At 39.6% G+C, this 15,836-nt stretch overlaps 1 protein-coding gene across 3 annotated transcripts in view; it reads right to left on the reverse strand.

The window, feature by feature from the left end:
* Window positions 1-15,836, reverse strand: part of CLVS1 (clavesin 1) — a 47,694-nt gene that overhangs the window by 5,413 nt on the left and 26,445 nt on the right. For all 3 annotated transcript variants that reach the window (XR_011855699.1, XM_072151838.1, XM_072151839.1), the window contains exons 4-5: window positions 10,453-10,563; window positions 7,475-7,710 (exon numbers count right to left, since the gene is read on the reverse strand). Coding sequence is in view for 2 of the 3 variants with exons in the window: in XM_072151838.1 (XP_072007939.1) it covers window positions 7,475-7,710; window positions 10,453-10,563 (347 nt within the window). In the remaining variant the exon portion in view is untranslated. The remainder of the gene's footprint in view (window positions 1-7,474; window positions 7,711-10,452; window positions 10,564-15,836) is intronic.

A 15,836-nucleotide genomic window follows, 5' to 3' on the forward strand; every position in this document is an offset into this window, starting at 1 on the left:
TAAATCCCCCTCACTCTGTGTAATGCTTACCTAGTGGTGGTAACATAAGAGGTTTTAGATAGTTCAATCTTTCATGCAGATAAGTTTGAGGTTGTATTCACATTGATAAGATAAGTATATTACAAGAACTAGAATGTAATAGCAAATCTAAGAATATAACCTGGAAATAACAGGAAAATCCATTATCACATTCACAACCTGTAATCTATGAAATGGGAAGGGAATTCAGTAGCACCATTTTTTAAGGGATCCTAGATATTAGGAAATCTGTTAATTATCTAATTAGTCTAATAAAGCTTTGATGAGATGAAATGTCTACATCTTGCATGAAGAGGGCTCAACTACTAATACATTCTGCTGTTTGATTTATTTTAGGAGAAGTCGAGGATCTTGTAAATTATGCAACCACAAATCTACTTCTTCTGAAGGTCAAAATTTCGCTACACATTATGGCTAATTCATTTAAGGGAATTAGAAAATCAGTACATAATGGCTTCCAGTTTTCTGTATCACATTAAGGCTAGAGGCTCATGACCGAGACCGTTCTCAGCCCTGAATACGGATATCATAGTAATTTTTACATCAGTTACATCTGATTTGGATTTGTGTTGCACCTGTGTAAACTTCTATGAAAAAAGTGGATCAATTTCAAGAGTATATCCTAGCAACCCTCCATTGTCCACAGCCGATACTTGTATTCCATCCTATTGCCGTACGTTTTCCAAGGGAATTAACCGTTTATGTTCATAGTCTATTCATCCATATAATCCCAATACATATAAAGACATAGGATTTAAGATGCACATATTGGAATAATAGATGGCTGCCATATTTGCGACATTCAGATACTCTGCGTTTAAATTAACTTTGAACCTTTCTGACAAATATTTGTGGCTGAAGCCTGCAGCAAATACCACTACACGGGCATCATTGGCATAGGGGCAAATAGTCCAAAAGTAGTTAATGCTTAAATAAAGTAACATAGATTGTCTGTAACTTTTTCACAAGTTAAAGTTTTTGGTGTCAATGGGGAATGTACCTGATTAGAACTTTTACAGTATATAGAAGGATTTAGTGTTTGCTACATTGTACATCGTATAACCAATACCCTGTGACACAAATCCATCAGCAGCGGAAACCACTTTCTAGTCCTGCTACAATGTTTAAGAGCGATAGAGCCCTTGGCAGTCCTTTTCTATTATCATCTTCACATGAAACGATCACGGGACCAATATTGCATGTGTGCAGGAAGCCTTAAAGGAGTGTTCCCACAAAGATAAGTTTCTTAAATATAATCAGAATAACAAAATAACACATTCTCTTTTTCAATGTTAGTAACAAAAATGCAGCATTTCACAGATATAAGTCCAACCTGTCTCTATCAGTTCTGCTGCACACAATTTTGGTTGCCCCTGGATCTTCTGACTTTGGGGTCGGCAGACATCTTGTCTGATGCTGCAGAGCTGAGATATTCTCCGCTCTCTGTTCCCTGCAGAAGGTCTTTCCATTCTACTGTCTCCTGCTGATCACTATGTCCAAATTTCTGCACATGAAGGGGTGTTCCAGTGCACAGTTGGACTGTGCACCACATTTTTTACTGTGACTTGACAGAATTGCGTCGCACGCCCTATGTTAAAAGTGCACAAAAAATAGTTGGATCAGTGCAGGGGGTGCCAGATTCATGAGGAATGTGCACCACTTTTCAGAAATCTAGCGCCCCCTGCACACTACACAGGCAAACTGCACATAGTACTGTTTGCACTCGTTTTGATAAATGTGGGCCATGAAGTCACCATGAAGTCTACAAGAACACCAGGAGCGTAACTACAGCGGTAGCAGCCGCCATGGGGCCCACAGTGTCAGGGGGCCCAGTCATCTGACCTGACACATTAAAGAATGAAAGAAGTGCACCATTATACACAGCTTATACATTATATACACAATTATACACATTGTACAGCATATTTATCAGTGCATAAATGTGTATAAGAGCGTATAAATGTTATAAATGTTTGAGTATACAAATGTGTATATTTTCAAAAGGTGGACGGGGCCCCATTCCAACATCTGCTATGGGGCCCTGCCTCTCCTAGTTACACCCCTGAAGAACACGCTAAATAGAAGTGGCCTGCAAACCATACATGCTTTTTTCTACTTATGGATAAGATGAATACATGGCATTATCAAGCATTACTTTTCTTATGGTAGGTTTAGAACTTCCTGCTCATGATTTAGCCAAGCTACTACCTTCCAGCAGTGCTTCTGTGTACAAGCAGATTAACCCTATCCTTTTATGGTATTCTTGAAACAGGAGCCGTCAGAGATCATCCAAATTTTGTATAATTATGCAAACTATATTTTATACAATTATCACTAAGAAACCCACAGAAATATAAAAAAAGCAAAAATGTCAACCTGTCAGAGTATACACTAGCAGAGCCCTGTGTGTGATAGGAGTAATATATGGGATTGCTAATTGCAAGCCTGTCCTTGGTGTAGGTCAATGACATTAATGGAATTGCAAGTCACAGCTGAAAGACGCGTCTATCTTGTGCCGCAGGCTGCAATACAGCAGGGGATACAGCTATGGCTGATTTCTTTCATTTTATGTCATAGATATTATATTCCACCTCCCAAAAATGACGCACAATGTTTGTATGAGTCACTGCCTTCCAAGAAGAAAGATAAAGTGCATTGTATGTGACCTGTGTAGAGATGTTTTATTACGTTCTATAAATCCTACAAGCCGCTTTTATTATGTGAGTAAATCATTGGTGTCTCATCTTTATTGCAATTTGATTAAAGGGGTTGTCCAGCCAAGAAAAATGACTGCTAACTGGGTTCAGAATGGTGCTCAATATAGTTATAATCACCTCACTAACCCCCTGCTGTTCCCATTTCCATCTGGGGTTTTCTGACAATTTGTTCTTCTTGCTACAATTAAATATGAAGCTCTATTCACATATTTAACATATTCATGGAAAGCCCCTTTAAGGCATTTATTTTTTCCCAGACTTTCATACAGTCTATGAGGGTGCATTCACATGAGGTGTTTGGGGGTGAATTTAAACGCAAGTGTCAGAAGGCATGTGTTTTACAGCCTTGGGGTGATGCCATACATGGCGTTTTTGGTCCGTTTTTAATCATGCGTTTTCAGTCCATTTAAAAATGCATGCGACCATTTACCATGCGTTTGGCTGCTTACAACCTGTTTATATATTAAGATAATTGGGAAAATGGGCAAAAAGGGGTCAAAAACTGATGCATTTTAAAAACGGACCAAAAACGCCATGTGTGGTATCACCCTTACACTTTAGGCAGCCTGGTTTACACTTTTACAGCTGCTTACACTTCCAGTAATGAAAAATACTTTCAAAGCAGGCAAACGCATGGTAAATGTAAAATACATGCTTTCTAAGGCATAAGTTGAGAAGCATGGGTTTCGTTGTATCCCAAAAATGACCACACCCTGGGTATCTGTGAAAAAAGACCAAACTAAGACATCAGAGGAGCAATGAATTTTGGACATTTGTGGACATTTGAATATTTCCCCTATAGAGTACTAAACCTGTATACAGCACTAGCCTAAGTCAGCACTTCTCACTTTGTTTTACATCATGTGTTAACTTGCATTGATCTATATTGCATTATGCATTTTGTTTATTACTATTGTGTCTGTATAGACTTGTAGAAAAGGTTAATTTCGGTCTATTTCTCACTTAAAGGGGTATTCCAGGAATCAGCATAATTCATATACAAATATAAGCTAATGTGTAATTAGTTGTTATTTAAAATTTTTCTCCCGTTAGCCGAAAAATGCTGATGACATACACTGTAATGACGGAAATAAAATGCTACTGGCCCCATTAATCAGTCCGTTAATTTCCTCCGTGCGGTCCGTTGAAGAGCATATACAGGACAGAAGATGGCCGCTGGTCACATGTCCACATCACATGTCCTGCACCTGCCTGGGCAGGTCATGTGATCACCACTATGTTTGGCTGTAGTCGGTTGGTTGCAGTGCATCCAGTATGGCCGGTGTTGTGGTGATAGCAGTTACACATCATTACTATGGTAACAGAGTGGGACAGTCTGTTATATCATCACTGGGAGCAGAGCATAAGAGGGAGGAGGAGTTACTGATAACTAAAGCATAATAGAACTTGTAGTTTCCAGTGGCGGCCATCTTAGTGATAACTCCACCTACTTTAGAGTGGCCATAAAATTTGTAAATCATAAAATAGAACTATTTAAGCTCTGTTTTGTGACTAATGACATTAAGTATTGTTGTATTCATTTATTTATATCATCATGGGTTTTTGTGTCAGACATTCATATTCCTGGAATACCCCTTTAAGCTATAGAAGAAAATGTTTTGCAGGAGAAAACAGATTTGTTTACCAGAAAAGCAGATAGCTGGCATTTAGAATGACAGGTGCTGTCTAGAAAGTTGTTTACAACTTTAGAACCTTTCTGCCAAAGAATATTATGGGGACCGTGCAATTGATCCTCGACTCCTAACCTTTGGCCTGGATACAAGCCTTTTGAAAACGAGAGGGGTGGCTAGCCCTGGCTTTTCCTCAGCCTAGAAAACTTCTTCTGTCAGCCATATGCTTCTCTTATATTGCTTTTCACCTGAATTTCTTTAGTAAAGACCCTGACTCTCTGGACTTATTTCCCATTGGGGTGCACCATACCATACCATCCCTTACGGAGATCAACAACGTGGGGTGACACCTTGACACCAGATTTATAGCCTCTTGATATGTATATATGGGGACCAACAGCACTGGGGCAGGAATACTGTCCCACTCCCCTGCCAGGCACAACCCTCCTAACACCCTCCATCCCCCTAGTATAAGAGATAACAGTCTGGTCAGTTGTGTTCTGACTGTTTGGACCCTACCAAAAACGAGAAGGGGGTTCAGTTCTTACCAACTGATAGAGTGTCAGGTCAAACATGGATCGTTAACAGATGCATCTTAAAAGCAATACAAAAGCTGTGGAAATGAGATTTGCCTATTTACATTGCTCTTAACATTTGTGTTTACAAAACACACCAGTTAACGCATGCTTTTTGTTAACACAAAAATACTGATGCCACACAGGTGCCATCTACATATTTGAGGTTCGTTTGCTAGGAATACAAAATCAAGTTACTGGAACAAGCAAATCACGTCATTTGCCACCCTTTTGTTTTACATACAGACTATAAATACATTGGACATACGGGTGACACATGAATAGTATTTACTTTCCTAAGGGGGAGAAACTGATGAAAAACAGGGACCGTATGGAGGACACTTTCGGCCCCTTTATAAATTTATGTGCTGTGTTTTGAAACGCTCTTGGAGTGGAGATTTGCCTAACTGCATTACGTTAACATCGTGCTTATGTAAACATAATAGCAACATAATGTTAACGTGATGTGAATGCATTGTGTTAATATTGTGTTTACTTAAACACAATGTTAACACAATGCAGTTATGCTAATGTTATATTCGCAGCTCTTGAATTGGTAAAGTAATGTAATGTAAATACCATGTGTAACCGCACTCTCAGGCTGTGTTTACAAGTGGTGTTTACATTGCATTTTGAAACAAAATCCAACAGCTGAGGAAAGTTAGGGTGTGGTCACGTGTCGCGTTACTGTTACGTTTCCTAATGCAACGCAATTGAAACGCCTGCGATCCGGAACGAGCCGCCGGTGTTTTGCATTAAAGTAACGCAAAACAACGCCGGCTCCTTCCCGATCGCAGGCGGTTCCATAGAAACGCCAATGCAATTGGGCCGCGACCCGCCCCGGTGGGTGCTGTTTGGTCTGCGTTTGTGTTTACAAACGCAGCCAAAACGCAACGTGGGACAGCGCCCTAAAGACTTGTTTTTTTCTTTTTTGTTCAATCTGTTCTATTATTCCAATATGCATACAGGCGGTCCCCTACTTAAGAACACTCGACTTACATACGACCCCTACTTACAAACGGACCTCTGGATATTGGTAATTTATTGTACTTTAGTCCTAGACTACAATAATCAGCTGTAACAGTTATCACAGGTGTCTGTAATGAAGCTTTAGTGTTAATATTGATTCTTATGACAACCCAACATTTTTAAAATCCATTTGTCACAGAGACCAAAAAAGTTCTGGCTGGGATTACAATGATAAAATATACAGTTCCGACTTACATACAAATTCAACTTAAGAACAAACCTACAGACCCTATCTTGTATGTAACCCGGGGACTGCCTGTATTCTGTTATTCTCTTTCATTATGTGATGCTTATAAAATGACCGCATTGATTGTTTCCTGTTTTCTGATTTGAACATCAGTTATATACCTGCCTCTAAGCTTATTTGATGTAAAACCTACTGCTTTATATTGTTGGGACCTACGTTTCCTCAGTATTTGCCTATTGTTCATATATACCCTGTTTTGTCTTTTTTTGCACAATAATAAATGATTTTAAAAAATTGCAAAAAAAGAAAGAAAAACTAAAAAAGTTTCATAAATGCCCCTCAATGTTAACACATGCTTTAACATTGTGTTTTGTTAACCTAAATGTTAACAGCATCTCATCTCCTCAGCCATTTTATTGTGTTTCAAAATGCAATGTAAACTTCCTGTATGATTGCACCATCAAACTGCTTTACAATCAGTATTCATGTGGTTCTAGGATGAGGTCACATGGTTCTGGTGCTTGAGGTCGGGCCTCGGCACGATTACATATTTGGTTTCCTGCATGTGACTGGTAACCAGCACCCGCTTTCTTGCATTTTTGTAATGCAAAACACCGATTGCATGTGTTTTAATGAAAACGCATAAGTGATCGGGCCAAGGTCTGCCCCCGGGTGCTGAAACGGTAGCACCACATGTGACCACACCCTCAGGTACGGTTTATTAATTTACGGTAATAGGTAAAAGGCATGAACTGAACGGGTGAATCACATTTAGTTTTTTCTTAAAATTCTAATTCACCTTTTCCGTTCATGTCTTAAATAAATAGGTGAATTTGTGAACGCAGCCTCAGATATCTGGCTGAACTCTATTTTAAGTATGTACCATAGTTCAGAAATAAGTGAGGGCAGGTCACGTCCTGTGAATCCAAACTGAGCCTGGTTTCTATTTCTACGTGATGAAACAGCAACTCAAGTACAGTAATTGGGTCACGATGACCCATGACATTAGTAATGACAGAGTGTGGCAAACCAGGTGGTCATGGCTACACCGGGCCAATAGTAAAAAATTAAAAAAAGATTATAATAATATTAGAAACACTGAAAATGCTCACTCACTTTTCATTAAACGTATGTATAGGTTGATTGATAAGGGAAATAGTTTAGTAGTAAGAGGTACGAAAAAAGAATGGGACCAACGTAAAGGCTAGATATCTAGATTGGATACATTGGATTGGATCTAGATGTCATATTGGACTAAAGATTGAAGATTATCAGGTAGTTTCCAAAGATATTTACCTTTTCATATATTTTGGCGAACAGTCTCTCTCGACATTGGTGGGTGCATACTTCACGTGGATGGCGTTGTAAGATGTGTGAGTGTACTCGTTCTCATCGTTGTAATCAGGACCAAGCAGAGTCCTCGCCCATGTCCCCATATCATATGGAGGAAGTGTACCCCCAAATTCGGATGGTAAACATTCTGGGGGGATCAGCTGATGCAGACTGTTAAGATTGTTACCATGGAGGAAAATCTGTAAAATACAAATCATTAAATCTGTAAACATAAAATAATTTAGGGAAATTACCAATAATTGCAGTGAATTATTTGTTCTGTCTGGAATTTTTCGACATAGTAATTGCTCTGTTTGTTATCCCACCAACCATTGCTCTGCCACTTATTCTTCTTTACAGTGAAATATAAGACAAGTCTAAAGATGTGCAACATTTATCATATTGGGGCTTATTAACTAAGGGTCCGCGGCCGCACTTTCGTTATTTTTTCCGTCGTGTTCAGAATTTGCGCCGCTTTGACAGCTATTTAACTGGGGATTGTATTGCACACGATCGGATTTTGGCGCATCTGCACTGGCTTTTATGTGACAGAAATCGGGGGGCGGGCCGTCGTACGATCCAACTGATGCGGACTGAGCGCGAGGTTTAACTTTCAAATTGTGTCGCAAGATCTAGAACTTACATGCACCGGGAAGAAGAAGGTGAACTCTGTGGGACCTGAGTGGGGATGCGACACATGCACACGCGCATGATCTTAGTGAATCGCGGCAGCATGCATTCCGGACGGACAATGAACTTTTGGGGATCGCACAGGACAGGTAAGTAAATGTGCCCCAATGTCTGCTTGGATTTAGTCACACCCTTCAAAACCAAGTCACAACCCTTTAACATTAACCCTTTTTCATTTTTACTTTTCTGTTTTTCACTCAGCTGTAGCTTTTTTATTTTTCCATTAACCGAGATGTATGAGGGCTTGTTATCTGCAGGACAAATTGGTACTTTTTAGTGGCACTATTTAATATTCCATGCAATGTACTGGAAAGCTGGAAAAAAAACATGTGAAATTGACAAAAAAAAAAAAAACACATTTGCATCGTTTTCTTGTGCCCACTGTTTTCATGACCTTCATTTCGTGTTGCACATTTCCCCTTTATTCTTTGGGCCAGTATGACCACAAGGATACCAAATGTATATAGGTTTTATTAAGATTAAAAAATAACATTTTCACACTTCAGTGTATCTACCACATACATCTAATTTATATCAATTTGGCGATTTGGACATTTGGTCTCTACAGGCGGTCCCCTACTTAAGAACACTCGACTTACATACGACCACTAGTTACATTGGTAATTTATTGTACTTTAGTCCTAGGCTACAATAATCAGCTGTAACAGTTATCACTGGTGTCTGTAATGAAGATTTATTGTTAATCCTGATTCTTATGACAACCCAACATTTTTAAAATCCAATTGTCACAGAGACCAAAAAAAGTTCTCGCTGGGATTACAATTATAAAATATACAGTTCCGACTTACATACAAATTCAACTTAAGAACAAACCTACAGACCCTATCTTGTATGTAACCCGGGGACTGCCTGTATTTTCTATTATGGTGTTCACGACCAGGAATAATCTTGATAAAATGTGCATTTTGGGAAGGGGCGATACCTAACATATGATTTTTATGGTTTATTTTTAGATGTGTTCTAAGGAAAGAAGATGATTTAAACTTACTTTTCTAAAAATAATTTTTATGTACTATTATTTTGAGGCCCCCTAGGGTACTCTAACTCTGGGTCTGATCGATCATACTATATACTGCAATACTACTGTATTGCAGTATATAGTAAATATACTGCTGATTTCTAATAGTCTTCCATCCGCAGACTGTGAGAGGGCAATATACATGACAAGCCTACAAATCTCTATGAGACTGTAGACTGTCGTGGCAACCGATTGGTGCCCACCGATGATGCCACAGGGGGTCCTGATCGGCAGCTCTTTTAGGTACACGGTTGGGATGGACAGTGGCACTTAACAGGTTAACCGCAGCAGTTACAGGCGTGTGTCAGTCATTGATTCCTATGGGGGTTTTTTTTAACATTGGATTTTATTTTCTCTAAACCATTGTCCGTGGAAAAAATCGTGAAACCTGTCTGTTGATTTCCACTAATATTTTCTTGCTCCAGATCATAAAGATCTTTAAACAGGGCATCTTCCTTCAGTTTAACGCAGAGATTAAGGATGAAAAAGACCAACAAATTTGATTATTATTACAGTGACTTATCATGTGTATTTTGTAATCTAGGTCTTCATATAAAATATCTTACTGTACCTTATGCCTCCCTTATGTAAGTAGTTCTATTGCTGACCCCTGAGTCTGCTATATTACAGCTCCTGATATCAGGGGGAGAGATAATATCCTCAACTATATTAAGAACACAGATTCATTTACTCTGGGTAAGAAGCGAAAGAACATAATCTCTTCTTCTGCCTCCATATAAAGACTGTGCATCTGAGTATTAACATGCTCGGGAGAATATGTCTAAGCTTAACAGGTACAGCTGCAGGAAAGTAATGAAATGATAAAATAGGACACCTTCTGCTGTAAATAGATATCCTCCATTATGTACGGCAGCTAAACCTCTTCGCAATGCTCTGTAATTACAGTGTCTGGTGCTGCCAGTGGTTTATAGGAATATATTCCCTCCTTCATATCACAAATGAGATCCTGACTGGTTAGTTCCTGTTCTTTCTGGAGATCAAAGATGTCCTCATCCCGGAGACTCTCAATGAATATAATCCATTGCCATAGCTTTATTGATCGGAAGCAGACAATCTAAAATTCACAGCTGTGACCACGACACACACCATATGCCTCGATCTTAGCGGTCAACAAGAAAAAGTGACTACAAGGGGTCTCTGGAGGTTTGCAGAAGGTACGTTGTGCAGCGTTACATGAGGATTCATGTCTTACCCTTTTTCGTGTCTTGTCTTTAAGGAAGGGTTTAATTATGGTATACAGAGCATGGATGTACCAAGGTTGATTGACGAAGTGGACGCCTCCAAAGCGAGCTGGAAAGCTGTCCTAGAAAACAGAGGAAAACAGACGCTCATTACTGGATATAACAGGACGGCCAGCTGGTCCGAAAGACAATCCATTACACGAGTGACAAGCATGCACAACAATTTCATCATCAAATGTAATCATTTTTCTACATCTTTGGATGAAAACATAGGTCACGTGTTGGTGGATTTTTATCGATGTATATTTAACAGTGTTTTGAATAATAATTTTTTGAGAGGTTAAAATTCTTCCCCGTAGCATAGCTATCTGAATGCTGTAATTGCACAGGCTTGATGTAGGGGTCACCAACAATCTAAGGGCATTTAGAAAAATGAATCGAAGACTTTGTTCAACTTAAGTAACTTATCCAACATCCATGGCATATGGGATTTTCTGAATGTCTTATACCACAGCGACTGGCAGAAAAAGGGACTGAAAGTATTTCATGACATGAAGTATTTCAATATGGCCCTTCAGATGGGTAGTTGTTCCTGAATAACATTCAAGGCTCAATCTGTCAGTATTGGTCACCCATCAGACTGGGCCTCCACAGGACATGTTAGCCATTGTAAAACTGCTGGCAGATCATAGAGTATGATATACGGTAACAAGATATTGAGATGTGAAGGGGTCAGCTACTTAAAGGAAACCTACCACTGCTAATGGTAGGTATTAGGTGTAAACATCGGGCACCAGCTCAGGGTGAGCTGGTGCCGGAGCTTACCTTTGCTAGTGTTTTAAACCGCTATATCGCGGTTTAAACACATTTTGATGAACAAACCCGAGGTAGCTTTTACCTACCATTAGCAGTGGTTTCCTTTAACTGGTTTAGTAAGAGACTCATATTATACTTACCCTGTTGAAGTTTGCCAGTAGCCACAGGTCACCTGTCCCACTCATAGTAGGACTTGGGACTTCCTGTGATGTCCTGTGTCCTGCTGCCATCTGGGGGATGGAGGAGGTTGTGTAGTCATTATTGTCTGCATGCCAACTCTGTTATAGCCAGCAGTAGTTGGAGAGGCATGTGGATGTCCTTGGCCTCCGCCCACTGATATGGGATTAATTATGATACAGGGGGCATGCAGACAGTAAGTCCAGCTGCTGGTTTCAGGACCTGCGTCTCCTGGCAATTTTTACTAGGATAGGTATGATATGAGTTACCCTATTAAGGTCTTATACATGTAAAAAGTAGCCTTCCCCTTAAAATTAATCTTATCTATATGACAATATTGACTCTACACAGAGACATCTTAGGGGGGTGGTCATTCATGCATCCAGCGGGTAATTTTAGTGGGGTACTGGTAAACTAATGTGATGGTCCCCATTGAACTGATTATATAGCTTCACACAAAATCAATACCATGTTATGTTTCCAAATACAGGTGGTCCCCTACTTTAGAACACCTGACTTACAGACGACTCCTAGTTACAAACAGACCTCTAGATGTTAGTAATTTACTGTACTTTAGCCCTAGGCTACAATAATCAGGTATTATTAAAGGTGTCTGGAATTAAGTTTTATTGTTTATCCTGTTTCTTATGACACCCCAAAATTTTTAAAATCTAATTGTCACAATGAGACCAAAAAAATTGACCTGCAGTTACAATTATAAAATATACAGTTCCCGACTTACATTCAAATTCAACTTAAGAACAAACCTACAGAACCTATCTTGCACGTAACCCGGGGACTGTCTGTATACAGAATTAGAGGAGACATTGCTGAAACCAGATAATACTTCACTGTTTATCATCCAACAAAGCTAGAGCCACTCTTTCCATGTGCTACCAACAATGGTAACTGTTAAGAAGGTCGCACTGGTTTCGGACGCCATCTTGACTACTGTCCGCCATCTTAGATACAGCGGCCAAGTTCCCTGACCATTGTCAAGTTAATGTCATGATTCAAACTTCATTTTATGTAACCTGTTTGCTCGCCTGTCAGCTAATACCCTCTGACATTTAATGAGAAGCCAGTCTGTCCTCGTTGCTGCATGATATTATGATTCTGGAGCCCACTTATCTTCTTCTTCTCAGCAAATTAGTATAAACAATATCTGTGTACAAGGTCTCTGAGAACTGAGCACAATTAATTCACTTTTTCCCAGAATGTGCTGGTAAAAAACATAATGGCCAATAGAATCTAAGTGCCTTATCTCCTTTCACCCCAAATGCTGATTTCTATGTGCTAAATACAGCTGTGTCTGTTTGAAATAAACAGTTTGATTTGAGTGAATCTATAGACTGGACTGTGTCTTTCTTTTACTCTGTCATCTCGCTGCCGGCAGCTATCTCATCCTCCCTCAAAGGGTTAATTAGGACTCACCTTACAAAAGTCAAGAGGGCTGTAGGGGCCCTGCATAGAAAATCCCTATCAGTATTGGCGTCCTTTTCCTATCAGTAACAAATTTACAGTATGTAGACCAATGTTTAAAGTAAGAGGAGGCCTCTAGCGATCACTTAAAGTACAACTGTGAAGTATAAAAACTTTTAACTCTGCACTAACAAAAAATAAGCAATTCTCCAATTTACTATATTTAGCTTTCTGCAGATTTTTAGCAGCTACCAGAGGTTTTACCTTGCCCCCCCCCCCCCCCCACAGGCTAATCTCCATTTGCCATGCTTTCTGGTTGCCTTGCCTGGTCGCCGTATAGTACAGCTTGAGACAAGAGGAGGCTTGTTGATAGGGGCTGTAGTGATGTTACAACCATGTGAGTCCTCACATGCTTAAGGTTGGCCAATTATAAACAACCTATCCTGCATCATTTAAACTTTCTTAGTGTGATGCAAAGGGCCTTCAGTGATGTCACAAACATGTGACTGATCACATGCTTCAGATTGGCCAATCACAATCATGCTGTCCTCTTAGGACTTCAGTGGGGTGAGCCAATGCCCCAACAAGGAAGTGTCCACCCACATTAAGAATAGCTGAATCTGAATCTAATGTTATATATACTAGATATATCTCAGGCTAGGAAGAAGCCCGCAGCATAATACAAGTATCGTTGATATTGTTATCAAATTCTCTCTCTCTCTCAGCTTTACAGTTATGCTTTAATAAATGTTGCTGCAAAAAATTCCCCATTAAGGAACTTTTATCTGTGATAGAATTCAGTAAAACCCGAAGTATAACATAAATGTCATTCATTATATAATGTTATAATAAAAGTACTTCAGAACTTAGCTAAATCCACGTGGGAGGTCCCATATGGTTAAAATTGGGCTGGACCACCAGAGTGCTAGAGAGTCTGTATGTAGGCCAAGGATCAAACACAATAATAGGCCTCAGTACTCCAGTACGAGGGGTACTGAAGGTGATTTCCTTAGAGTTTGTAGACGGTGGGCCCTCATAATTATTTTATATGGTGGGCCCAAGAAACTTCAGTCCAACATTACCATAGGACCATTGGTACCAAAACAAACAAGTTCCCTAGATTTTCAAAATAGCCACTATCTTCTTGAGTGTGCAGTCACTATGGATAATATAAATTAAAATCTATGTATATATTGACCCCGAGAAGAGTGAAGGGCTAACAACTATACAATCAGGGGCAGATTAAGATGTCCATGGGCCCTGGGCTGTGTAAAAACTGTAGGCCATTGCAAGTCTAATTTTTAATGGCATTCACTTGGGAGAGGAAGGGGTCCCTTCTATCCACTTTTAGTGCTACAGTTTAAGGACCTTTGGAAGCCCTTCAAAAGGTCCTAGAAGCAGCTTGGTATAAGCATGTGTTGAAAGCATGAGAATTGCATGGAGGTTCCTCTCTTTAGTATCTTTATAGGACATTATGAAACTTGTCGATTGGTTCAGGTGGTCATAGGCCCCTTAGAAGCCTTGTGTCCCGGGTGGCCACCCAACCCACCTATGTTATAATCCACTACTGCATGCAATATACCCAAATTAACCAATCCCAAATTAGTGCTCGCCACACAAGGATATGTGTATCTATACAATGAAGGGGTTAAAACTTTTACTGCCAGTAAAGCACTTTTATCAGATCTGTCGTTTATATTTCTATCTGTATCAGATGAAACTACAACCCCACAAAGACTTCTGATGGCACACTGTAGTGATGCTTCATGCAGATGTCTCTGATGTCTTTAAAAATGGTGCAGGACCTGAAAAAAAATTGCTAAATTCTAATGAAAAATAGTTTAAGGGCAAAGGTTTAAATGACCACAACAATCTCCAACCTCAAAAAGCAATGAAGAACTTCATGCTGAAACAAACAATGGCGGACACCAAGTAAACACATCCTTTACCGCTGCTTTGAAATCTTAAGACTGTTATTGCTAAAAACAAGGCTTGCAGATTTTAAATGTAACTTGTATAAAGAAAATTGAAGTAAAATTGCCAATTAGTGAGACTGATTCCATTAATAGAGCATTTGGAATGCAGTGTGTGTGTGCAATGCGGCAGCCGCTCTAATGGCTTTTGTGTTGTAGCGTTTTGTTTCCTCACCCACACAATCCCTAAGGTCCTTGGTGAAGCCACCTGAATATAACTATCCAGAACACAAAGGATGTCTGTGCATAATACACAGCCTTAATTCCCAATGAATCCGCTCCAATGCAAAATAGCAATAATTAACACAGAAGCAAAATATCTGCATTCATTGCTGATCCTTAAGGAGGTCTACAGTTGAAGTTTATATACACTACATAAAAATACACATAGGCATGTTTTCTTAATTATGTGACATGGAATCAGAATAAATCTTTCCCGTTTTAGGTCAATTAGGATAACCAAAATTATTTGTGCCTGCCAAATGCTAGAGACATTTTTGAGGCATTTTTAATTCCTCTCTGAAAAATCAAAAGTTTAGATATATTTCATTGGTATTTGGTACCATTGCCCTTAAACTATATGACTTGGTTAAGGAAGCTACTTCCTTAAACTATATATATTTTTATAAACTGCCATTAGAAAGCATTGCCTCTATCCCTTCATTGTCCCTCTACATGCCTGTAAACCTAAGCAATGAGGTCCTAAAGCTGTATGCAAATGACCTGTGAAATGTCCAATGAAGCATTAGCATATTCAAGCTGTCCACTCTATTCATGAGTGGGAGGCACAGCCACACCCCCAGTGCATGACTGACAGCCTGTATAATGATGTGAGGCTGTATAATGATGTGCTTCCTGGTGCTGGTGGCCACACCCCCTGCAGCCTGTTTGTGCATGTGTGTGTATAGGAGAGATACAGCAGCTCCAGGCAGCCATGTTACAGCAGAACATGTCAGATTCATGTGTAGCTGATGTCTGTGTCTCTCACCTGTATATTAGGAGGATGC

The sequence above is a fragment of the Engystomops pustulosus genome, chromosome 5 (genome assembly GCF_040894005.1).
Source record: "Engystomops pustulosus chromosome 5, aEngPut4.maternal, whole genome shotgun sequence".
Taxonomy (NCBI): domain Eukaryota; kingdom Metazoa; phylum Chordata; class Amphibia; order Anura; family Leptodactylidae; genus Engystomops; species Engystomops pustulosus.